This window comes from Oncorhynchus mykiss, chromosome 21, assembly GCF_013265735.2.
Source record: "Oncorhynchus mykiss isolate Arlee chromosome 21, USDA_OmykA_1.1, whole genome shotgun sequence".
NCBI lineage: Eukaryota > Metazoa > Chordata > Actinopteri > Salmoniformes > Salmonidae > Oncorhynchus > Oncorhynchus mykiss.
In genome coordinates, this window is record NC_048585.1 from 23,190,881 (window position 1) to 23,215,863 (window position 24,983).

General features: G+C 46.2%; 1 protein-coding gene and 1 pseudogene across 1 annotated transcript in view; both read right to left on the minus strand.

Moving 5' to 3' along the window:
* The window catches only part of LOC110501032 (KICSTOR complex protein ITFG2-like), a 32,652-nt gene extending 11,154 nt beyond the window's left edge, over positions 1-21,498 (minus strand). The window contains exons 1-4 of the mRNA XM_036957340.1: positions 21,345-21,498; positions 20,879-20,970; positions 20,673-20,790; positions 19,583-19,756 (exon numbers count right to left, since the gene is read on the minus strand). Of these exons, the coding sequence (XP_036813235.1) occupies positions 19,583-19,756; positions 20,673-20,790; positions 20,879-20,956 (370 nt within the window). The 5' untranslated portion in view covers positions 20,957-20,970; positions 21,345-21,498. The remainder of the gene's footprint in view (positions 1-19,582; positions 19,757-20,672; positions 20,791-20,878; positions 20,971-21,344) is intronic.
* Positions 21,499-22,186: 688 nt separating this feature from the next.
* On the minus strand, positions 22,187-24,185 carry LOC118936407 (annotated as a pseudogene).
* Positions 24,186-24,983: the final 798 nt, after the last annotated feature.

Consider the following 24,983-nt stretch of genomic DNA (forward strand, 5'->3'; position numbering starts at 1 on the left):
TCCCTTTGTCCAGGTGGGAAAGATGCAGTGTGGAGTGCAATAGAGACTGCATCATCTGTGGATCTGTTGGGGTGGTATGCAAATTGGAGTGGGTCTAAGGTTTCTGGGATGATGGTGTTGATGTGAGCCATGACCAGCCTTTCAAAGCACTTCATGGCTACAGACGTGAGTGCTACGGGGTCGGTAGTTATTTAGGTAGGTTACCTTAGTGTTCTTTGGCACAGGCACTATGATGGTCTGCTTAAAACATGTTGGTACTACAGACTCGGACAGGGAGGTTGAAAATGTCAGTGAAGACACTTGCTAGTTGGTCAGCGCATGCTCGCAGTACATGTCTGGGTAATCCGTCTGGCCCTGTTATTTTCCTCGAAGTGAGCATAGAAGTGGTTTAGCTCGTCCGGTTGGCTCGTGTCACTGGGAAGCTTTCTGCTGTGCTTCCCTTTGTAGTCTGTAATGGTTTGCAGGCCCTGCCACATCGAACGAGCGTCAGAGCCGGTGTAGTACGACTCGATCTTAGTCCTGTATTGAAGCTTTGCCTGTTTGATGGTTCGTCAGCGAGCATAGCGGGATTTCTTATAAACTTCCGGGTTAGAGTCCCGCTCCTTGAAAGTGGCAGTTCTATCCTTTAACTCAGTGCGAATGTTGCCTGTAAACCGTGGTTTCTGGTTGGGGTATGTACGTACGGTCACTGTGGGGACAACGTCATCGATGCACTTATTGATAAAGCCAATGACAGATGTGGTGTACTCCTCAATGCCATTGGAGGAATCCCAGAACATGTTCCAGTCTGTGCTAGCAAAACAGTCCTGTAGTTTAGCATCTGCTTCATCTGACCACTATTTTGTATCAATCTACTCACTGGTGCTTCCTGCTTGAATTTTTGCCTGCAAGCAGGAATCAGGAGGATAGATACGTTTTTCCTCTTCTCATTCGTTCCACTTTTGCTGACGTACGTTATTCACTTTGACAAGCCTTGCTTGCTGATTTGGTATTTTACTAGGACCGGCGCAGCGGCACAGAATCATACTAGCCCCTGCTTGTTGCCTGACTGACTGTTTCACACTACAGGGTCGACTACAGGGCCGAAACGTACTGTGCTGGCTTGAATATCGTATTTTCTCATTATCCTTTACAGCACAGTTCCAGCTACTATGGTGGATACGTAACGAGTCCAATCCAGTACTGTACAGCTCGGCTTGGTTCAGTTTGACCCGATGGTGTGAATCAGGCATGTGAGAAAGCCAAAAGGCCACGCCATAATCTTCCCACTAACATGCATTACACTCTGCCTTGATCCATTCACATTGTTTGGACAATCGCGAAGCGCTTCAGACGCCCTCAGAAAGGTCTTCATACTCTGCTTTTACCATCTGGACCTGTATTCAAAGACTCTCTGAGTACGGGTTTCCACTAGTTAGCACAGCCACAGTCAAAATTGTCTATATCGGGGAAAAAAATTATGAAAACAAAAATTAGCTTTTTGGTCTCAATTCAAGGTTAGACATACGCTTTGCAGTGTGGTTACGGTTAGGTATACAAATCTGATTTCAGGAAGAGACGTAGAAATAGGCTGGGTTTATGACTTTGTGGCTGGGGTAACTAGTGACTACCCCGAGTAGGTGCTGATATCGGATCAGTCATGCCTTTCAGCTCATAATGGACAATATTACATGGACCTGATCCTAGATCAGCACTCCAACTCAGACTTTTTGTGAAGATGGGTCCTGGACAGTGCCATGCTCTCAACTGTGTAACAATATCCATCTGACCTCTAGCTCTTTCTATGGAGGTCACCCACAAATAATTGCTAATGTTTCGTACTAGTGTACTTCCTAATATGCTGTGCGATGGTAATCGACGTATGAAATACATTTATTTTTTGTGTTTTTTCTGAACAGTATTTTCTCTGCCTATTAAAAGATGTATTCTGGCTAGCTATGCTTGCAGTTTTTTTAATAGGTCTAATTTGCACACATTTACTATGCCAAGACTAAGATGTGCCAGTCACATCTTGACGAATGCCAGTTATAACACAAAAACAAGACTAAGCTACAGTAACAGTACAACCATTTATCTGCTCAAAACACATCAAACCACAAGCAGTATCACTAATATCCACCACTTGATCAAGTGGAGGGAAGAAGGGAGGATATGCAGCGCTAACTAAAACATGAGTCACTGTGCTGCCATTTTCTTTTATTTTAATAGCTCTGTTAGTCTCATGGTTGTGTTGCTGTGACGTCGTTATAAAAATAACCTTTTCAAGTTGGCGCAGCAGAGAAAGCAGATGTTCCCACAGCGAGGGACTGGGGGGCTGGAGGGATGACTCCTCTGACTAGGGAGCAGGTCCCTGGCTGGCTGCGTCCCTGTGCTAATGCTGACATGTGTAACAGATGTGATAGTACTACGGAACTCTTGCGTTGTGTTCTTAAACTGTTCAGCCAGAGATCCCAGTTGATTGGTGTTTATTCTGACGATAGACACAAGGAAGCACATTAGATATGACGGACAGTAGGTTGACGGCTGTAGATTCGTTATTAGTCATTTGCATGTCAATATCAGACTGGGTATTTTGTAATCAAACGTCATAACGACAAAATGAGTACAAAATACAATAAATGTAAGTACCTGACAATAGACACAAGGAAGCACATTAGAAATGCAGGCCCAACAGTATGTTGCTGGCTGTAGATTTGTGATTCGTCTGTTAGCATGAAAACAACTGAAAAAGCAGGGCGCTAATGTGTCCACTACAATCAGAAAATGCTAGCTAACAACCCTCTTACAGCGCTAACATACAAAAGCAAATCCCAGGAAGCCCGCAATATCTAACAGGTACGCACGCACACACACCGAGTGTACAAAACCCTAGGAACACCTTCCTAATATTGAATGCACCCCCATTTGCACTCAGAACACCCTCAATTCGCCGGGGCATGGACTCTTCAAGGTGTCGAAAGAGTTCCACAGGGATGCTGACCAATGTTGATCCAATGCTTCCCACAGTTGTGTCAAGTTGGCTTGATGTCCTTTGGGTAGTGGACCATTCTTGATACACACAGGAAACAGTTGAGCTTGAAAAACCCAGCATCGTTGCAGTTCTTGACACACTCAAACCGGTGTGCCTGGTACTTACTACCATACCCCGTTCAAAGGTTCTTAAATATTTTGTCTTGCCCATTCACCCTCAGACTGCTTATAATTTAAGTTTCACGATCTCCCCCTATCTGCAAGCATGACCAATGGCATAACACCTTATTGATATGTAAATTCAACCAACTAATAGGAATACATACACTGAATACATATTTCTTCAGTGGCAAGTGGAAACATAACCAACCCTGTTACGCATGCTCCCACCCCCCCAAATCAGAGAGGAACCAGGGAGGCAGGCTGCCTCTGTTTGTTAATCCCCCATGCCAGCCCAGCCCCCAGGTGCTCTGCTGAATCACTGCTACCAACAAACAGCCTTAGGACCAGAGCCACACATATTACACAGATGTATCTCTGACTGCAAAGGAATACAAGCTCAAAACAATGCTACTAGCAGAGGTCTCTATGACCAAGTCATTACCTTGGCACCCAGAACCAAATCAGCTTCAATGTTAAGGCTGTCACAAGAGACTATTTTCCCACTGTTCTCCATGTCCACAGTGCTGATGGAATAAGAACAGGTACTGCAGTAGACAGGATTCAGAATAACATTGCTAATGTCAAATTTGGAAGAGAAATGGACCTCAGCTAAGGAAACTTCTAATCAGATCAGTGTCAATTTAAAAAGCTATTGTCCTGTGCTGCTGCTGCTGTCTTCTGTCTGTTTTACAGATGTATCAGCTGTCAAGTCACAAAAACATCATCTCATCTGAACTGTCTCTCAGTAACAGTTTCATCTGAGCCATGGGACGTCCCTGGCTTATCCTAGGTTTAAACGCAACGCGTGGGCTCAAAAGTGTAGGCACACAGAGAGAAGGAACTCTGCGGAGCTACATTATATCAAAGCCAGGTTCAGAACGTCCCCCGAGCACCCTACAGATAACCCAAGTCATCTGTGCAAAACTGTAGTGTGCCATCATAGCATGCTTTGGGAGGCCAGTAGCAACTTTCCTTTGCTATTCACTGACCACAGGCCACATCCTGTCACAGCTCTAAGTCGCCACATCATTTGTTCCTCTGCAGAGAACAACGGCATAATTCAAAGGTGCAAACGCTGAACACAGGAAACAGTAATGGTAGTCTTCGTTGTACTTTGGGGCTTTTGACACCTCCGGACCTCCGCCAAGCTATTTTCTTGCTTGATTACTTGAAAACTGCTGTGAATAAAACAGAAGAGTAAGTATTATTCAAATCAAATCAAATTTTATTTGTCACATACACATGGTTAGCAGATGTTAATACACTCGCATTAACATCTGCTAACCATGTGTATGTGACAAATAACATTTGATTTGATTATTGCTCACATGTGATTCTGTTAGTCATATGGTTAAAAATACATTAAACTAGAGGCATCATTGAGGCATCTAACCCTCTTTTGCCTCCCACACTAAAGTCTAGCCACGTCTGAAGTCTCTCGCCATCTCTGGAAGAGTGTTGCAGGGTGACAGAGCACCTCCCCGCAGACCTTGAGTACGGTGTCCATTTTCGGACAGCCTCAACAAATAGACACCGTACCGGAGACCGTTCTCACTTGCTGGAAGGTGAGGGGCTCTGCAGAGCCAAGCAGGAGACATAGTCAGACCCAGTGGATGAAAGGCTGATACAACACTCTCACTCACAGAACCATCACACACTGAATCTCTCTCGGAGTCTTCATCGCTACACATGGGCTCTATCTCAGGTTACATAGGCGTTCCACTGATGAAAGATGGTCAATGTGTGACCATGTCCAACCGGTCACGAATGGAAGAGCCTTCGTTGCTTTTAAGCATCGCAGGCTGAATGGTGTAACTATGGCAATTGAAAGAAAAGTGTTGTTTCAAATCATGTACTAGATCATGACATGAAAATAAATATCGGACAAGGCAGCACAATTGCAGTCAAAATTACGGGCCAGTGTTGACACACAGTATTATAATTTACATGTTACCTGCTCCTATTGTAATAGACCTGAGAATAAACAGACAGGTTTGGTGGGGTGGAGTAGAAACCCGTTTGTCTGTATTCTGCATGCTGTCTGTCTGTATTCTGTACGCTGTCTGTCTGTATTCTGTACGTCAACTCACAATGTGATGATTTGTCTTGCCTGTCAAAGAGAAATTACAAGGGTTTCAATTCCTCCTCTCTCTCTCCGCGTGGTGGGGGCCGCGGGGGAAACAGAGACTAGCCCTCACATCAAGGACCCTTGTGAGGTAGATAGCGGCCGGTGGGCTATCAGTCAGGATCAGAACCCGTCACGGTGACACTGGGATCAAGCCTGAGCGAGAGCGCACGCACGCGCACACACACACACACCAGCATCAAGCCTAAGCACGCACAGGGGTACCATGCCAGTTTGGAACAGACTGTAGCCACCACAGAGACTCAGCAAAAGCACAGTAGTACATCTCCATCAAGATGAGTGTTGTCTCATGGGCTAGGGACTTTGTTATGGCTCATCTTTCTAACAGCTCTCATGTACTCACAAGGACCAGGACTGATTACAGTACACTACCATGTCTATTCAGGTTGAGACAATTCATGAAGCGTCTGTAAACAACTACCAACACTACTTCAATATTCAGCCTGTATGAATGCTATTCAGCCTGTATGAATGCTATTCAGCCTGTATGGATGCTATTCAGCCTGTATGGATGCTATTCAGCCTGTATGGATGCTATTCAGCCTGTATGGATGCTATTCAGCCTGTATGGATGCTATTCAGCCTGTATGAATGCTATTCAGCCTGTATGGATGCTATTCAGCCTGTATGGATGCTATTCAGCCTGTATGAATGCTATTCAGCCTGTATGAATGCTATTCAGCCTGTATGGATGCTATTCAGCCTGTATGAATGCTATTCAGCCTGTATGGATGCTATTCAGCCTGTATGGATGCTATTCAGCCTGTATGGATGCTATTCAGTCTGTATGAATGCTATTCAGCCTGTATGAATGCTATTCAGCCTGTATGGATGCTATTCAGCCTGTATGAATGCAACATTGCAGCGATATTATGTGAAAATCAATAAGGCTTTATTGTACAAACAGACCCAGATTATGCATGGAGGCTCTCACAGAGGGGCTACTGAGCATAGATACATGCATACTTTACTGTTGTATTTCATTCTGTGCTACAGAGATCAGGGGAGCGTGTGGGCTAGTAACACACAGAATGGCACATACAAACTGTGATATAGAATGGAAATGGGGTAGGTAGGCCTATAGAGATATAAAATTGAGACTCTGCATGCAGACTTCTGCAAAAATATCCTCCGTGTACAACGTTAAACACCAAATAATGCGTGCAGAGCAGAATTAGGACGATACCTACTAATGATCAAAATCCAGAAAAGAACCGCTAAATTATACAACCACCTAAAAGGAAGCGATTCCTAAACCTTCCATAACAAAGCCATCACCTACAGAGACATGAACCTGGAGAAGAGCCCACAAAGCAAGCTGGTCCTGGGGCTATATTCACAAACACAAACAGACCCCGCAGAGTCCCAGGACAGCAACAAAATTAGACCCAACCAAATGAGAATGAGAAAACAAAAAGATAATTACTTGACACATTGGAAAGAATTAACAAAAAAAACTGAGCAAACTAGAATGCTATTTGGCCCTAAACAGAGAGTACACAGTGGCAGAATACCTGACCACTGTGACTGACCCAAACTTAAGGAAAGCTTTGACTATGTACAGACTCAGTGAGCATAGCCTTGCTATTGAGAAAGGCCGCCGCAGGCAGACCTGGCTCTCAAGAGAAGACAGGCTGTGCACACTGCCCACAAAATGAGGTGGAAACTGAGTTGCACTTCCTAACCTCCTGCCAAATGTATGACCATATAGAGACACATATTTTCCTCAGATTACACAAAATTTGAAAACAAACCCGATTTTGATAAACTCCCATATCTACTGGGTGAAATACCACAGCAAATCAATCCCAGAACAACAGCAAAGGACCTTGTGAAGATGCTGGAGGAAACAGGTACAAAAGTATTTATATCCACAGTAAAAACGAGTCCTATATCAACATAACCTGAAAGGCCGCTCAGCAGGGAAGAAGCCACTGCTCCAAAACCGCCATAAAAAAGCCAGACTACGGTTTGCAACTGCACATGGGGACAAAGATCGTACTTTTTAGAGAAATGTCCTCTGGTCGGATGAAACAAAAATATAACTGTTTGGCCATAATGACCGTCGTTATGTTTGTAGGAAAGGGGGATGCTTGCAAGCCTAAGAACACCATCCCAAACGTGAAGCACGGGGGTGGCAGCATCATGTTGTGGGGGTGCTTTTCTGAAGGAGGGACTGGTGCACTTCACAAAATAGATGGCATCATAAGGAAAATTATTTGGATATATTGAAGCAACATCTCAAGACATCAGTCAGGAAGTTAAAGCTTGGTCGCAAATTAGTCTTCCAAATGGACAATGACCCCAAGCATACTTCCAAAGTTGTGGCAAAATGGCTTAAGGAAAACAAAGTCAAGGTATTGGAGTGGCCATCACAAAGCCCTGACCTCAATCCTATAGAAAATTTGTGGGCAGAACTGAAAAAGCGTGTGTGAGCAAGGAGGCCTACAAACCTGACTCAGTTACACCAGCTCTGTCAGGAGGAATGGGCCATAATTCACCCAACTTATTGTGGGAAGCTTGTGGAAGGCTACCCGAAACGTTTGACCCAAGTTAAACTATTTAAAGGCAATGCTACCAAATACTAATTGAGTGTATGTAAACTTCTGACCCACTGGGAATGTGATGAAAGAAATAAAACCTGAAGTAAATAATTCTCTCTACTATTATTCTGACATTTCACATTCTTAAAATAAAGTGGTGATCCTAACTGATCCAAGACGAGGAATTTTTACTAGGATTAAATGTCAGGAATTGTGAGAAACTTCCGACTTCAACTGTATGTTTCCCATGCCAATAAAGCGCCTTGAATTGATATACAGTGTTTGAGAGAGAGGAGACCTTGAAGGGACAATGATGGCTGAACTGAAATATGAATCAGTCTCAGTCCTAGTGATCAGGGGGCTTCTTTAGTGTCACACAAGTGCTATCTGACCCGCAATTGTATTATTAGTCGTGTGAGGAGACTGCCATGACAACCGAGTGACCTGATGGCGAAGGTGAAGGATTTGAGGGGGATACTCCCTTACACAAAAAAACACATGATTTGACATGTGACAAATCACACAATATTTCACGTTGAAATCATGTTTTTGGAACACTTCACGTGATCACATTTTCATGTGTCGGTTGATGTTATCACACGTCGCTTTACATGTTATCACATTAATTTCACATAAGATCACGTGAAGTTCATGGGGTTTTTCCGTAAAGGCTGTTTGTACGAGCGGCGGCTGTCAGTTTTCAGAGTAGGACCATTTTCTTTTCCCACATAGAGGAAATACTATTTCCGACAGTACTTATTATTAGCCCTGTCTTTGAGCTTAGATGGGACTCAAAGGGGAACGTTTTCCAAACCCTTTTATGTTGGCTAAAGCTCTTACAGCCTAATGCCTTCAACACCATATCAGATTTTTTCCCCCTCCAGCTTTAACAATTATAACTCGATTATTATCATTTGTAATGACATTCAAATGTACCCCTTTCTTCTAAGGTAATTATAGCTGTTGATGCTTTACCCAAAATGATATTATGTAGTGTAAATAAAATGACATGTTGTAAATCAACTTCAACCTATCCTTCATTTACAGTGATACAAATGCATCCATTATAGAGTGTGTTTAGAGACGCCCTGATCATAGCCTCACCATTCTGCTTCATCAGAACAGTTGTTTTCAACCTTCCTGCGATTACACTAACCCGCTAGCCATGCTCTGTGGAAGCACATGAAATGATAACATTCTCTATCTCTGAGAGAGAGAAAAGTCCTCCGTCCATTACACACAGTCAAAAACAAAAAAGGGTTGTTTTTCTCATGCCACGGTAATGGGAGAGACAACTTAAAAACATAATCACGTAACGTGTTGAACAGCCTGGCCAGACCCATGAATATAATGATTAACAGAACGGAAGGAGGACATACAACACACATCATTCTACAGTCCCCACTGTCGGTTTACTCTATTCCCTAATGAACTTATGTTACGAGCTCTAACTTCTAACCTGGACAAGTGAGACTAAACAGATGTCAACACTGACTATCAATATAAATGGTAAAAACTACAGGAGAGTGGTGACAAGAATAGCTCCCATTGCTTAAACACACACACACACACACACACACACACACACAGCTGGTGGGGACATTACCCCTGGGTGGTTAGTTCCCAGGGTCATCTGTCTGCTGCTTCTGTATTAGATAGTGTAACATCCAGCCTGATGGCATTGGGGAAATATCAGGGCAAAAGTCAAATTCACACAGGAACCATTCCACTCCTCCATGTTGCATTTATTATACCAGGCCAGCTGTGTCCTATGTGGGAAATAAAGAAAGAAATCAAATATGGAACCAATTGCTGGTCTTGACATTACTCTATTTGCAGGGGCTTGACACACGTCTACATAAAGTAGACAAACACTTAAGAACCTAACATTAGAAGATTTGATATACTGAATAACCACGTGATGTAGCAAGTACTGGGACTGCAGTCAAGAGGCCTTAGTCGGCAGACGGAGTCAGAAGTCGAGACCCAAGTGGAACCCAGTTATAGAATGCAGTGTTTTTCTGTCCCTTCAGTCTTGACGCACAGAGACACAGGTCCTGGGAAGCAGCGTGACACACGGACGTGCCAACCGTTTGACCATTAACGGGCAAAACAGGAACAAGTCTCGACAAAGCTGATAGGAATGCTGCTGACCAATGAGCCGGCTACATATAAGGGCATAAATCAGCGTTGTTTTTCTCATGCCACAGTAATGGGCGCAACGATCAACCTAAAAACATAATCACGTAACTTGTTGAACAGCCTGGCCAGACCCATGAATATAATGATTAACAGAGAGGAAGGAGGACATAGAACACACATCATTCTACAGTTCCCATCACCGGTTCATTAAATACCTTAATGAACGTACAGGAAACTGCCAAAATAAAGGAAACACCAACATAAAAATGTCTTAATAGGGCGTGGAACTCTATTGGAGGGATGAGACACACCTCCTCCACAAGAAATTCCATCCTTTGGTGTTTTGTTGATGGTGGTGGAAAACGCTGTGGATGGGGGCATAGTCATCCTATGGGGGCATAGTCATCCTATGGGGGCATAGTCATCCTAGTCATCCTATGGGGGCATAGTCATCCTAGTCATCCTATGGGGGCATAGTCATCCTATGGGGGCATAGTCATCCTATGGGGGCATAGTCATCCTATGGGGGCATAGTCATCCTATGGGGGCATAGTCATCCTAGTCATCCTATGGGGGCATAGTCATCCTATGGGGGCATAGTCATCCTATGGGGGCATAGTCATCCTATGGGGGCATTGTCATCCTATGGGGGCATAGTCATCCTATGGGGGCATAGTCATCCTATGGGGGTGGGGGCATTGTAATCCTATGGGGGCATAGTCATCCTATGGGGGCATAGCCATGGTAGGAGAAATAATGGCCTGCCCAGATTTATATTTTTTTTACATGACCCTAAGCATGATGTTAAACACTTAACTAACTCAGGAACCACACCTGTGTGGAAGCACCTGCTTTCAATTTCTCTTTGTTTCCATTATTTTGGCGGCTACCTGTATGCACGCTTGTTGCCTCGACTTACAAGCCCTCTGCAATACAAAACTGACAAACAAGAGTACAGTCTTGCTGCTGCGCTGATGGTCAAGTCACATAACGCTGTTCAAACCCATATTTACATAGTAATGACATACTGCAGACAGGTACACAGGTTCACTTGACATAAATGTTTTAGCTTGCCACAGTGAAACACCTGAGAGTGGTGGTACAAAGTAAACTGTACCATCTGCATGGCAACGCCGCTGAGAAGACATTCGGGTTATTCATCTACTGCTGAAATAAACACAAGCAGAGAGAGATAAAAGTCCCCATAGGTATAACAACATGCATCTCTCCTCACGACGCCTTGTACAGCAACAGCCAGAATTATCCTGCATTGTCACATTGTGAAGCCAGAGAAAATAAGCTTCCTGATAAACACACTGTAGATGCATTTACCTTACTCCCTTCCGTGTTATTAAGAAATGACTCATATATAATACCTCAGGTCTGTCGACAGTCAGAGAAGGGGGATGCGTTTGGTTGTTATTTGTGATGGGTGGGTGAAGATGTCTACCATTGTGTGTGGAACTCAGACTTGGTGACAGGCGACAGCTACACACACAGGCAGCGCTATCAGCAATAAACTGATGTCGCACTGCAAACTGGGTTTAGCCATAAGGACCTCTCTCTCTCTAGCTACAGTCTGTCGCTCCTTTTCTCTCTAACATCTCCCTCTCTTTGAGCCTCTTTCTCTTCCACTCCCTTCTCTCTCCCAACCCCCTCTCCCTACTTCTCTCTTACTCTCCCTACCCCTTCTCTCCCTCCCTACCCCCTCTGTCTCTCTCTGTCCCTACCCCCTCTGTCTCTCTCTGTCCCTACCCCCTCTGTCTCTCTCTGTCCCTACCCCCTCTGTCTCTCTCTCTCCCTCCCTATGTCCCTCTCTGTCCCTACCCCCTCTGTCCCTCTCTGTCCCTACCCCCTCTGTCCCTCTCTGTCCCTACCCCCTCTGTCCCTCTCTGTCCCTACCCCCTCTGTCCCTCTCTGTCCCTACCCCCTCTGTCCCTCTCTGTCCCTACCCCCTCTCTCTCTCTCTGTCCCTACCCCCTCTGTCTCTCTCTCTGTCCCTACCCCCTCTGTCTCTCTCTGTCCCTACCCCCCTCTGCCCCTACCCCCTCTGCCTCCCTCTGTCCCTACCCCCCCTCTCTCTCTGTCCCTACCCCCTCCTCTCTCTCTGTCCTTACCCCCTCTCTCTCTCTCTCTCTCTCTGTCCCTACCCCCTCTCTCTGTCCTTACCCCCTCTCTCTCTCTGTCCCTACCCTCTCTCTCTCTCTCTCTCTCTGTCCCTACCCTCCCTCTCTCTCCCTACCTCCCCTCTCTCTCTCTCTCTCTCTCTGTCCCTACCCTCCCTCTCTCTCCCTACCTCCCCTCTCTCTCTCTCCCTCCCTCTCTCCCTACCCCCTCTGTCCCTCTCTGTCCCTACCCCCTCTGTCCCTCTCTGTCCCTACCCCCTCTGTCTCTACTCCCTCTGTCTCTCTCTGTCTCTACCCCCTCTGTCTCCCTCTGTCCCTACCCCCTCTGTCTCTCTCTGTCCCTACCCCCTCTGTCTCTCTCTGTCCCTACCCCCTTTGTCTCTCTCTGTCCCTACCCCCTCTGTCCCTACACCCTCTGTCTCTCTCTGTCCCTACCTCCTTTGTCTCTCTCTGTCCCTACCCCCCTCTGTCCCTACCTCCTTTGTCTCTCTCTGTCCCTACCCCCCTCTATCCCTACCCCCTTTGTCTCTCTCTGTCCCTGCCCCCCTCTGACCCTACCCCCTTTGTCTCTCTCTGTCCCTACCCCTTTGTCTCTCTCTGTCCCTACCCCCCTCTCTCTCTCTCTCTCTGTCCCTACCCCCTTTGTCTCTCTCTGTCCCTACCCCCCCCCTCTCTCTCTCTCCCTACCCCCTCTCTCTCTCTCTCCCTACCCTCTCTCTCTCTCTGTCCCTACCCTCTCTCTCTCTCTGTCTCTACCCTCTCTCTCTCTCTGTCCCTAACCCCTCTCTCTCTCTCTGTCCCTAACACCTCTCTCTCTCTCTGTCCCTAACCCCTCTGTCTCTCTCTGTCCCTAACCCCTCTGTCTCGCTCTGTCCCTACCCCGTCTCTCTCTGTCCTTAACCTCTCTGTCCCTACCCCCCTCTGTCCCTAACCCCCTCTGTCTCTCTCTGTCCCTAACCCCTCTCTCTCTGTCCCTAACCCCTCTGTCTCTCTCTGTCCCTAACCCCTCTGTCTCTCTCTGTCCCTAACCCCGCTGTCTCGCTCTGTCCCTACCTCCTCTGTCTCGCTCTGTCCCTACCCCCTCTGTCTCTCTCTGTCCCTAACCCCTCTGTCTCGCTCTGTCCCTACCCAGTCTCTCTCTGTCCCTAACCCCTCTGTCTCTCTCTGTCCCTACCCCCTCTGTCTCTCTGTCCCTACCCCCTTTGTCTCTCTCTGTCCCTACCACCTTCTGTCCCTACCCCCTTTGTCTCTCTCTGTCCCTACCCCCTCTGTCCCTACCCCATCTCTCTCTGGCCCTAACCCCTCTGTCTCTCTCTCTCTGTCCCTACCCCCTCTCTCTGTCCTTACCCCCTCTCTCTCTCTGTCCCTACCCTCTCTCTCTCTCTCTCTCTGTCCCTACCCTCCCTCTCTCTCCCTACCTCCCCTCTCTCTCTCTCCCTCCCTCTCTCTCTACCCCCTCTGTCCCTCTCTGTCCCTACCCCCTCTGTCCCTCTCTGTCCCTACCCCCTCTGTCTCTACTCCCTCTGTCTCTCTCTGTCTCTACCCCCTCTGTCTCCCTCTGTCCCTACCCCCTCTGTCTCTCTCTGTCCCTACCCCCTCTGTCTCTCTCTGTCCCTACCCCCTTTGTCTCTCTCTGTCCCTACCCCCTCTGTCCCTACCCCCTTTGTCTCTCTCTGTCCCTACCCCCTCTGTCCCTACACCCTCTGTCTCTCTCTGTCCCTACCTCCTTTGTCTCTCTCTGTCCCTACCCCCCTCTGTCCCTACCTCCTTTGTCTCTCTCTGTCCCTACCCCCCTCTATCCCTACCCCCTTTGTCTCTCTCTGTCCCTGCCCCCCCTCTGACCCTACCCCCTTTGTCTCTCTCTGTCCCTACCCCTTTGTCTCTCTCTGTCCCTACCCCCCTCTCTCTCTCTCTCTCTCTCTGTCCCTACCCCCTTTGTCTCTCTCTGTCCCTACCCCCCCTCTCTCTCTCTCTCCCTACCCCCTCTCTCTCTCTCTCCCTACCCTCTCTCTCTCTCTGTCCCTACCCTCTCTCTCTCTCTGTCTCTACCCTCTCTCTCTTTCTGTCCCTAACCCCTCTCTCTCTCTCTGTCCCTAACACCTCTCTCTCTCTCTGTCCCTAACCCCTCTGTCTCTCTCTGTCCCTAACCCCTCTGTCTCTCTCTGTCCCTACCCCCCTCTGTCTCTCTCTGTCCCTACCCCCCTCTGTCCCTACCCCCCTCTGTCCCTACCCCGTCTCGCTCTGTCCCTACCCCGTCTCTCTCTGTCCTTAACCTCTCTGTCCCTAACCCCTCTGTCTCTCTCTGTCCCTAACCCCTCTGTCTCTCTCTGTCCCTAACCCCTCTGTCTCTCTCTGTCCCTAACCCCTCTGTCTCTCTCTGTCCCTAACCCCGCTGTCTCGCTCTGTCCCTACCTCCTCTGTCTCGCTCTGTCCCTACCCCCTCTGTCTCTCTCTGTCCCTAACCCCTCTGTCTCGCTCTGTCCCTACCCAGTCTCTCTCTGTCCCTAACCCCTCTGTCTCTCTCTGTCCCTACCCCCTCTGTCTCTCTGTCCCTACCCCCTTTGTCTCTCTCTGTCCCTACCCCCTCTGTCTCTCTCTGTCCCTACCCCCTTTGTCTCTCTCTGTCCCTACCCCCTCTGTCCCTACCCCCTTTGTCTCTCTCTGTCCCTACCCCCTCTGTCCCTACACCCTCTGTCTCTCTCTGTCCCTACCTCCTTTGTCTCTCTCTGTCCCTACCCCCCTCTGTCCCTACCTCCTTTGTCTCTCTCTGTCCCTACCCCCCTCTATCCCTACCCCCTTTGTCTCTCTCTGTCCCTGCCCCCCCTCTGACCCTACCCCCTTTGTCTCTCTCTGTCCCTACCCCTTTGTCTCTCTCTGTCCCTACCCCCCTCTCTCTCTCTCTCTCTGTCCCTACCCCCTTTGTCTCTCTCTGTCCCTACCCCCCCCCCTCTCTCTCTCTCCCTACCCCCTCTCTCTCTCTCTCCCTACCCTCTCTCTCTCTCTGTCCCTACCCTCTCTCTCTCTCTGTCTCTACCCTCTCTCTCTCTCTGTCCCTAACCCCTCTCTCTCTCTCTGTCCCTAACACCTCTCTCTCTCTTTGTCCCTAACCCCTCTGTCTCTCTCTGTCCCTAACCCCTCTGTCTCTCTCTGTCCCTACCCCCCTCTGTCTCTCTCTGTCCCTACCCCCCTCTGTCCCTACCCCCCTCTGTCCCTACCCCGTCTCGCTCTGTCCCTACCCCGTCTCTCTCTGTCCTTAACCTCTCTGTCCCTAACCCCTCTGTCTCTCTCTGTCCCTAACCCCTCTGTCTCTCTCTGTCCCTAACCCCTCTGTCTCTCTCTGTCCCTAACCCCTCTGTCTCTCTCTGTCCCTAACCCCGCTGTCTCGCTCTGTCCCTACCTCCTCTGTCTCGCTCTGTCCCTACCCCCTCTGTCTCTCTCTGTCCCTAACCCCTCTGTCTCGCTCTGTCCCTACCCAGTCTCTCTCTGTCCCTAACCCCTCTGTCTCTCTCTGTCCCTACCCCCTCTGTCTCTCTGTCCCTACCCCCTTTGTCTCTCTCTGTCCCTACCACCTTCTGTCCCTACCCCCTTTGTCTCTCTCTGTCCCTACCCCCTCTGTCCCTACCCCATCTCTCTCTGGCCCTAACCCCTCTGTCTCTCTCTCTCTCTCTCTGTCCCTACCCCCCCTCTCTCTCTCTGTCCCTACCCCCCCTCTCTCTCTCTGTCCCTACCCCCCCTCTCTCTCTCTCTGTCCCTACCCCCCCTCTCTCTCTCTCTGTCCCTACCCCCCCTCTCTCTCTCTCTCTGTCCTTGCCCCCTCTGTCCCTAACCCCTCTCTGCCCCTACCCCCCTCTGTCCCTACCCCATTTGTCTCTCTCTGTCCTTGCCCCCTCTGTTCCTACCCCCTCTCTCTCTCTCTGCCCTCCCCCCCCAGCCCTGTCTCCATGACCACTATGTGTCTCATGATGAGTTAGGTAACAGTTCTCTGAAATCGCAGGAAGGAGCACCAACACGCCCAGGGGTTCAATTATTAACACGCTGCAGGAACAGGAAGCTACTAGGCTTAGCTGCTGTTAGGAAATCTTTTTTTATTTTTTATGAATAAGGCCTACCTGAAATGGCTATCTGCAGACTATGTAATCATTTAGGCGAGCAGTCAGCTCACCAGACCTTTGATTTAATCAAGAGGCTAATTAAGGGATTAATGATCATTTCTTTGGGCCAAATTGATTTACCCTGCTAGTGCTTCATTCTGTTGTTGAAACAGGAGACAGTTCAACAGCGTGTCTGCCCTGTAGCCAGGATGGCAGTGTTTATATAGAAGCTGTCAGTGTCATGCACAGGAGGTTGGTGGTACCTTACTTTGGGAGGACGAGCTCGTTGTAATGACTGGAGCAGAATCAGGAAATGGTATCAAATACATCAAACACATGGTTTCCAGGGGTTTCATGCCATTCCATTTACGCCGTTCCGGCCATTATTATGAGCCGTTCTCCCCTCAGCAGCCTCCACTGGGTCTGGTAGCTGGACCATCTGTCACTCTGTGAGCACAGCAGCTACTGGCTCCGACAGAGAGGGCCATGCAGAGCAGCAGAGTATAGTACAAACGAACAGTCACACAGTACGTGCATACGCAACACAAACATAAACAGACAGGAAGCTAGCTACTGTATTATGTAGTGCAGTCTATGTCATTCAGCCCAGGGACAGATGGAGATAGTGCTCATGTAGCAGAAAGATAAGCCTGAATAGAGCTCGGCAGCTTGTCGTCCTAAAAAAAAACGGAAAAGAGATACCTCTGGTTCGTTTCTTTGGGGGAAATGAATGGGAAAGAACGGGGTTTTGGGATAAACGCCGAAAATAAGGTCTGAGGTTGACACAGGCTTAGGAGATCTTCTACGTTTTGTTCGATGAGATAATATCAGGCAGTAAACGTGGCCTTTATGAATTCTGAAGCCTTTCATGTGCTCTGTGTGCTTTTTTTGATGACATAAATGCTTCAGAATTCACAAAAAAAAGTGATGTTAGCGGGTGAAGATTATCTCATAGAACAAGATCTCCTAAACCTGTGTTTACCACCAACCTTCTTTCATCGCGTATATCCCAAAACGCCATTCATTTACCCATAGGCCTTGCCCAACGAACCATGGCAGAGTGGTGCCTACAAAAAGACACCATTACTATTTCTTACAGTTGAAGTCGGAAGTTTACATACACTTTTACGTTGGAGTCATTAAAACTCGTTTTTCAACCACTCCACAAATGTCTTGTTAACAAACTATAGTTTTGGCAAGTCGGTTAGGACATCTACGTTGTGCATGACACAAGTACTTTTTCCAACACTTGTTTACAGACAGATTATTTCACTTATAATTCATTGTATCACAATTCCAGTGGGTCAGATGTTTACATACACTAAGTTGACTGTGCCTTTAAACGGGCTTGGAAAATTCCAGAAAATGACATCATGGCTTTAGCAGCTTCTGATAGGCTAATTGACATCATTTGAGTCATTTGGAGGTGTACCTGTAGATGTATTTCAAGGCCTACCTTCAAACTCGGTGCCTCTTTGCTTGACATCATGGGAAAATCAAAAGAAATCAGCCAAGACCTCAGAAGAAAAATTGTAGACCTCCACAAGTCTGGTTCATCCTTGGGAGCAATTTCCAAATGCTTAAAGGTACCACCTTCATCTGTACAAACAATAGTACGCACGTATAAACACCATGGGACCACGCAGCCGTCATACCGCTCAGGAAGGAGACACGTTCTGTCTCCTAGAGATGAATGCACTTTGGTGCGAAAATGCAAATCAATCCCAGAACAACAGCAAAGGACCTTGTGAAGATTCTGGAGGAAAATGTAAAACCAGTCCTATATCGACATAACCTGAAAGGCCGCTCAGCAAGGAAGAAGCCACTGCTCCAAAACCGCCATAAAAAAGCCAGACTACGGTTTGCAACTGCACATGGGGACAAAGATCGTACTTTTTGGAGAAATGTCCTCTGGTCTGATGAAACAAAAATAGAACTGTTTGGCCATAATGACCATTGTTATGTTTGTAGGAAAAAGAGGGAGGCTTGCAAGCCGAAGAACACCATCCCAACTGTGAAGCAAGGGGGTGGCAGCATCATGTTGTGGGGGTGATTTGCTGCAGGAGGGACTGGTGCACTTCACAAAATAGATGGCATCATGAGGCAGGAAAATTATGTGGATGGAAAATTATGTGGATATATTGAAGCAACATCTCAAGACATCAGTCAGGAAGTTAAAGCTTGGTCGCAAATGGTTCTTCCAAATGGACAATGACCCCAAGCATACTTCCAAAGTTGTGGCGAAATGGCTTAAGGACAACAAAGTCAAGGTATTTGAATGGCATCACAAAGCCCTGACCTCAATCCCATAGGAAAACTGTGGGCAGAACTGAAAAAGCGTGTGCGAGCAAGGAGGCCTACACACCTGACTCACCCAACTTATTGTGGGAAGCTTGTGGAAGGTTACCCGAAATGTTTGACCCAAGTTAAACTATTTAAAGGCAATGCTACCAAATACTAATTGCGTGTATGTAAACTTCTGACCCACTGGGAATGTGATGAAAGAAATAAAAGCTGAAATAAATTACTCTCTCTACTATTATTCTGACATTTCACATTCTTAAAATAAGGTGGTGATCCTAACTGACCTAAGACAGGGAATTTTTACTAGGATTAAATGTTGAATTGTGAATAACAATGTATTTGGCTAAGGTGTATGTAAACTTCCGACTTCAACTGTATATCCCCAGTCTGTCCTGTGCATGTCCACCCACACCCTACAATGAACAGCTGTGTGATGGAACTTCTGTACGTCTCTAGATGTGTCCCTCAGTGTGTGTGTGTGTGTGTGCATGGTTGCGTTTGTGTGTGTGTGTGTGTGTGTGTGATGTGTTTGTGAATCTGGGCAGCCCTTTGACAGTGTTGCTAGCCTGCTGAGAGAGAATTCCCCTGGGATATAGAGAGCAAAGAAGAGAGAGGCAGAGAGAGAGATGAAGAGAGTGGTCCCGTCTGCTCCACAGGAGTGAATGCGTGGATTCCAGCCTCTGCCTCTATAAATACCCCAGTCACGCATCAGAACAACAGTCTGCTGGCGGGGACAGGTTTTACATACATTTAGACGAGTAGAGGACACACACATTTCATCTGTTTCCCTTACTCTCAGTTAGAGGACATGAATACAGAACACTACATGCACTGTTTGTGTGTCAGGTAGCATTAGCTGAGTTAATGGGGAACTAAACAAAATGGTGGACAGGGAAAACCAGGAGCTTTCTACCTGGTGCTGCGTTCTAATTAAATTACATGCAAGATTATTTTTGTATTTTGACCTACTTAGTCCACCTGTCGGCTCTCTCTAGTAACGAGCCTGCGGAGGAGGTTAGAACTAACTCATTTTCTTCCTTGATATGGTTTGAGTGAGAGTAGCTTTTAGGTTTACATTGTTGTTTAACTCCAACTCACCCACTCCCAGTTGCTCCAGCCGGGCCTTGAACTCTGGCCTCTCCTCCAGGACCCTAAGGAGATGGGTGGGCTCCATGCGCTCCAGCTCCACCCTCCAGTACACATAGATCTTGTGGTTGAAGCTGACGTACACCAGACAGGGGCTGTTCTTGCCATCCTTACAGGTGTACTGACCTGTTAAACACCAACATGTAAGGCCTGTTAGACAACAAGAGTTTCCCCTAATCACATGTCTTAATCAGGAAAAACTCCAGGCCCTAGTCATTACAGTAAAATATACATTCAGTGACAATAGGAGAGGCTTAGAAATAGGATTGTTCAAATCAAATGAATAAAATCAGATGTTATTTGTTACATGCGCCGAATACAACAGGTGTCGTAGACCTTACCATGAAATGACAAGCCCTTAACCAACAATGCAGGTTTTTTTGGAAGAAAACATTTGCTCATCACTGTGGCCCTGTGAACACTGGCCTATAATAATGTGCGTTTCGCAAGCAATGCCAACAGTGGTGAGGCTGAACTAATTCATTCCAATAACCACAGAGACAAAGCATGGATGACCCCTGAGTGTGGGTTGTTCACACACTGACTCTGATAGTCCTTGTCTGTAGCTTCAACATGCGTTCATCGTTACACATTCTGCATTTATTCCTTGTGGTATTATTATTATTTGTATTATCCCCTGCGCTGTTGAAAAGCGCCCGGAAATTAGCATTTCACAGTTACTCCACACCTGTTGTTTAACTTAAGAAGCATGTGACAAAAATAATTTCATTTGATTCTCTCTTGCCCATTTCTTTAATCATCTTATTAGATAACAATAGGATCTCTCTCTGCTCTCAGAGGCACTGGGGCTCGTGCAGGAATTGGAGAGACAGCATTTGACAGCGAGCGAGAGAGTGGGAGATAGAGAGGATGTAGCTTGTTTATGTGAGCCTGAAGTCCAACACTGCCATCTAATGGTGACATGAGCTGTAAACATTTATTGTATTAATACTGTCAATATCATTTGCTTAGTCATCACGTAAATCAGGTATACATAGGTGAGGGATCTGACAAGAATGTGTGGTTCAGAATGAGATCTCACCTGCACAGAAAGCATTGACGTTCTCGTCAAACTGGAAGCGCACCACCATGCGGTTGTGGTCGATGATGTAGGTCTGACCGTCCCAGGCACACGCCACCACCTCCTCTCTGCCGTCGCCCTGGAGACAAGAGGCACAGTCAAAAACCGCACGGTCACAGGCAGTCACTTAAAAAAAAAAAAAACATATACTGTTTTTATAAACTCACTGTGATGTCCAGCTTCTGCAGAGCAAAAAGCTGGTGATCCACCTGCACTGACCACTTCAACTGCTCTGAACTGTCCATCAGTTTCAGTGTGCCTGGAACACAAAAAAAACTACACGATCACATTGTTCACATACTAAAATTACCAACATTTTATGCTTAAAATTGTTAATGGCATCAAGAGTATTGTTTAAACTGCATATAATAATAATAATATTAATAATAATAAAATGACAGTCTGATTTTAAAAAATTAAGAACTAAAACAGCTCAAGACCTGCAGACCACTGGTTCTCACAGGGTTAAGGAAAACATTAAAGCCATAGAAATGGAATGAATTATTCATTCGTTAACAGCAGCACTCAGTGCTGGACACCAACATAGTCATCTAAAGATGTATTAGGTTCTCTGCATATGTATTAGGTTCTCTGCATATGTATTAGGTGCTCTGCATGTCCAGTGGTATGTACCTGCCAGGAGTGGGTGGAGCCTCCTCCCCAGGCCCCGCCTCAGAGGAGTCCTGTTGTGTCCATGTGCACAGCAGGATGGCAGAGCCACAACCAGGCTGGGACACCATCAGTTCAGGAAGACCCTCTAGGTCTGGGTTTACTGACAGGCTGTCCACGTGTCACAAGAGGAAATAATGGATTAGAAATAGTAGAGTGTACACTTTACAGGATGTGAAGTCATCCAGTGTTATGTGGGGTTTATATGTCGGGCCAGAGTTCAACTTGGGATAACCGGTCATACAAAAGTAGCTCAGCTTTTAGCCAGGTCAATTTCTATGGCAACGAATCTTTCAGAACGAACCTGCTCCTGGGCAAGTTAACTCCACTTACCCTGAATGAAATGACTGAGCCACGTGTTGAGGATCAATTAACTCAGATTCACTCCCTCTTGCAAAGACTGCATCATCCCCTCCATTTGAGGAAGACGACTGACTCAATATTTTATTCATCAAATGTTTTTTTTTTGTGCTACAAAATACTAATGTTAAGATATCACATTTCACATTTGGTAATGATAGAAGGCATTTTAAACTTCACGCAACGTGACACTTTAGTGTGACTTAATAAATAACAAATATCAATAGGAGTGGGAAGGTGCTTGTGCATTGATAAACACACCAAAGACGGCCTTAACGAAAAGTTGGAAAATAAAGACGGCACTTTTAATAGCCTATTTCACACCATAGCCTGCTGAACTTGCAAGAGATTTTTTCTCTCAGAACAAATAAAAATGTGGCACTGATTAATTCATAGATGAAGGTTCCAGCATTGTCTCAATGAAGAGTTCGACTAGCCATGTGCGACATGCGCAGTTACAAGCCTGTTAAGAGTTTAGCGGCAGGCGGACGAGCAATATCCACCGTCGTAGTACGGACCAAGCCTGAGCTGGAATGTAAAGCTTGCTGAAGATGGTAAGAAAACCCTGAGTAGAGTAATCTAGATTACTCCGTAGGAAACCCCTCAGGAGTTTTTCAGCCTTTGATTGACATATTCCATGTTTGTGTATAGACCTGCCTGTCCCTCCAGAAGCCACTTCTTCAGCAGGACCAGCAGTCCAGAGCTCAGGTCTGAAGAATCGTTGGGCTCCTCCCAGCGGAACGCTCTCACCACACGGTCCGTGTATCCCACTAGAAGCTCTGCAAAGCAGAGCTGCATCCCCATCTGCAAAGCGTACACACACACACACACACACACACACACACACACACACACACACACACACGCGGCTGAGAATAAAGCAGTCAAAACAGAAACGGTCAATTGCATTGAGGGTCCCTACATCTAGGATGAAATGGGTGCAGAACAGAGAGGTTACCTATGTCACTAATAAGGATGACTTTGGTGCTGGCAGGAATGTGCTGAGAGAAGCAGGGTTTCTGGTCGTCAGAGAACAGCGCCTCCTGCTGGCTGGATGAATCTGACTTGGCTCCTGCCACTGCAGACAGGTCAAACAGGTGAAACCATCCCTCTGCACCCACAGCAACTACAAAGTTCTGATGGATAAGTTAGGGCGTTGAATAGTTAGATGATAGCACTCATTGGATGCAAGGGGAAAATGACACAACTATTCCTCATCTGACTGGAGGACTATGCAGTTTCTGCACACCCACCCTTCCGTTGTTGCAGATGTCTCCAACACCAACACAGGTGAGCTAAAGAAGAAACAAAAAATATAATTCATTAAATATTGGTCTAAATCTGCTAAAATAACAACAGAAATCAGATGTGCAGGCAGGGGTGTTCAAATTCCCTCTTTAACGCCACTACAGTTGTACTTAAATGTGACGATATTTGAACTCAAAGAGAGGTGATCAAATGCCCTCTAAGCAGCCACTTACCATGCCCACACGTGTTCTAGTGAGCCAAGGCTTGGAGTCATTGTTCTTGTACACATGCAGCTTTCCACTGGTGTCACCCACGATAAGTTCATTCAGCTGTTCAAAAATAATAACAGTTCATGTCAAGGTTTTGGTGTCAAGGCCATGGGTACAGTCAGGACATTTTGTTTCCATAGACATAAGATATGTTGTCATAAATATGTTGAAGGTCAAGGAATGTGATAAGAGGACTGTTATGGCATCTACCATTTCACTCTTGACCCTCTTATCGTGACTGGAGGGAATGAGTCAGAGACCCTCTAAAGCAAGAGTTGTTATTTACAGTACAGGGACTACAAAGGCACAGCTGGACAACGAGTGGGCAAGTGGAGAATGGACAGAGCAGTTTATGACTTCTGGGAAATTATTTATATGTTGCCACGTAGGTGGTTAAATAACTGGCAAAAAAAACGAGTTGATACATGTCATTGGTAGGCTACAGTATGTATAACTGGCCCTAGGAGGTGGATACACTAACGCCGTGAGCACTTAGACTACACACATTTTTTCAAGGATTGCCTATGTCTGAAAACATGGACACAATGAAAGATCGCTGAATAATTGTCTAGCTGATGATATTTTACCGAGTCATTGTCCGCCTGCCCAAGACAAATTGCACGAGGGAAAAGGGTTCCGGTGAAATCCAAACTAACAAGCTGAACATAGCTCAAGGACCGCATATCACCAGATAACAGTTTGACAGCTGAGCTGGACACTGACAGCTGCAATTTGCACCATCCAGATGCAAGTTAGAGAAACGTCAAGTAGTTAGCTGTGTTAAAGCATATATTTAAGCGTTGCTTCTGCTTTTAAACTTGGCGTGATGACTATTATCAACCATAACCACTAAAAATAACAGAAAGCTATACTAAACTTGTAAGATGTGAGGGTTTGTACGCTCCTCCTTAAACAACGCTCACATGACAAAAACAGTATGGAAACATACTTGAGACAGACTTCACGCGTTTTGTATTTTGCGATTCGTATGGTCACGTGGCGATATTCATTATAATCCCACAGATATCGTTAGTTATTGAGAAGTAAAGAAAAAATGAAACAGCCAACGGAAATGTGATATTGTAACATAATCCCTGCATTTGTATTTATGCACAAATACTGAATCCCACCTAGCTGATTATTAAATTGTTCATAGTATAGACTAATGTCACACTCACATGTAGCCTAGTAATTCCAGAATATTCTATGAGTGTAAATGATAAATTATAATGTCAGTAAACTAAAAGAATAACGTGGTAAACTGCTGTGGGCATTAAAGCAAAAGATTTAAAAACTAAGTACAACTGCCATCAAGTGCATTTGGGTGATGCACTGTCAATCCTCTAGAGGGTACTGTTGTACAAGGGAAAATATTTTCCAACTATTTCACCTCATCCATACTGTCTAGGGACCCAAGGCCCCTCTGACCCATATGACACTTTGAGTGAGGAACCCAAGCCACCATTGTTTTGCCTATATATTAGGCCCACATGTTTGAAAGACCTACATTTGTTGGTATATTCTCAGAAGTGCGGAATAATTTCAGTGCACAGCCTGTGGATATTTACTGCAGCAGAGCTGCTGTTTTCAGTGATCTCCAGTGGTGTAAAGTACTTAAGTAAGAATACTTTAAAGTACTACTTAAGTCGTTTTTTGGGGGGTATCTGTACTTTATTTTACTATTTATATTTTTGACTACTTGTACTTTTATTTCACTACATTCCTT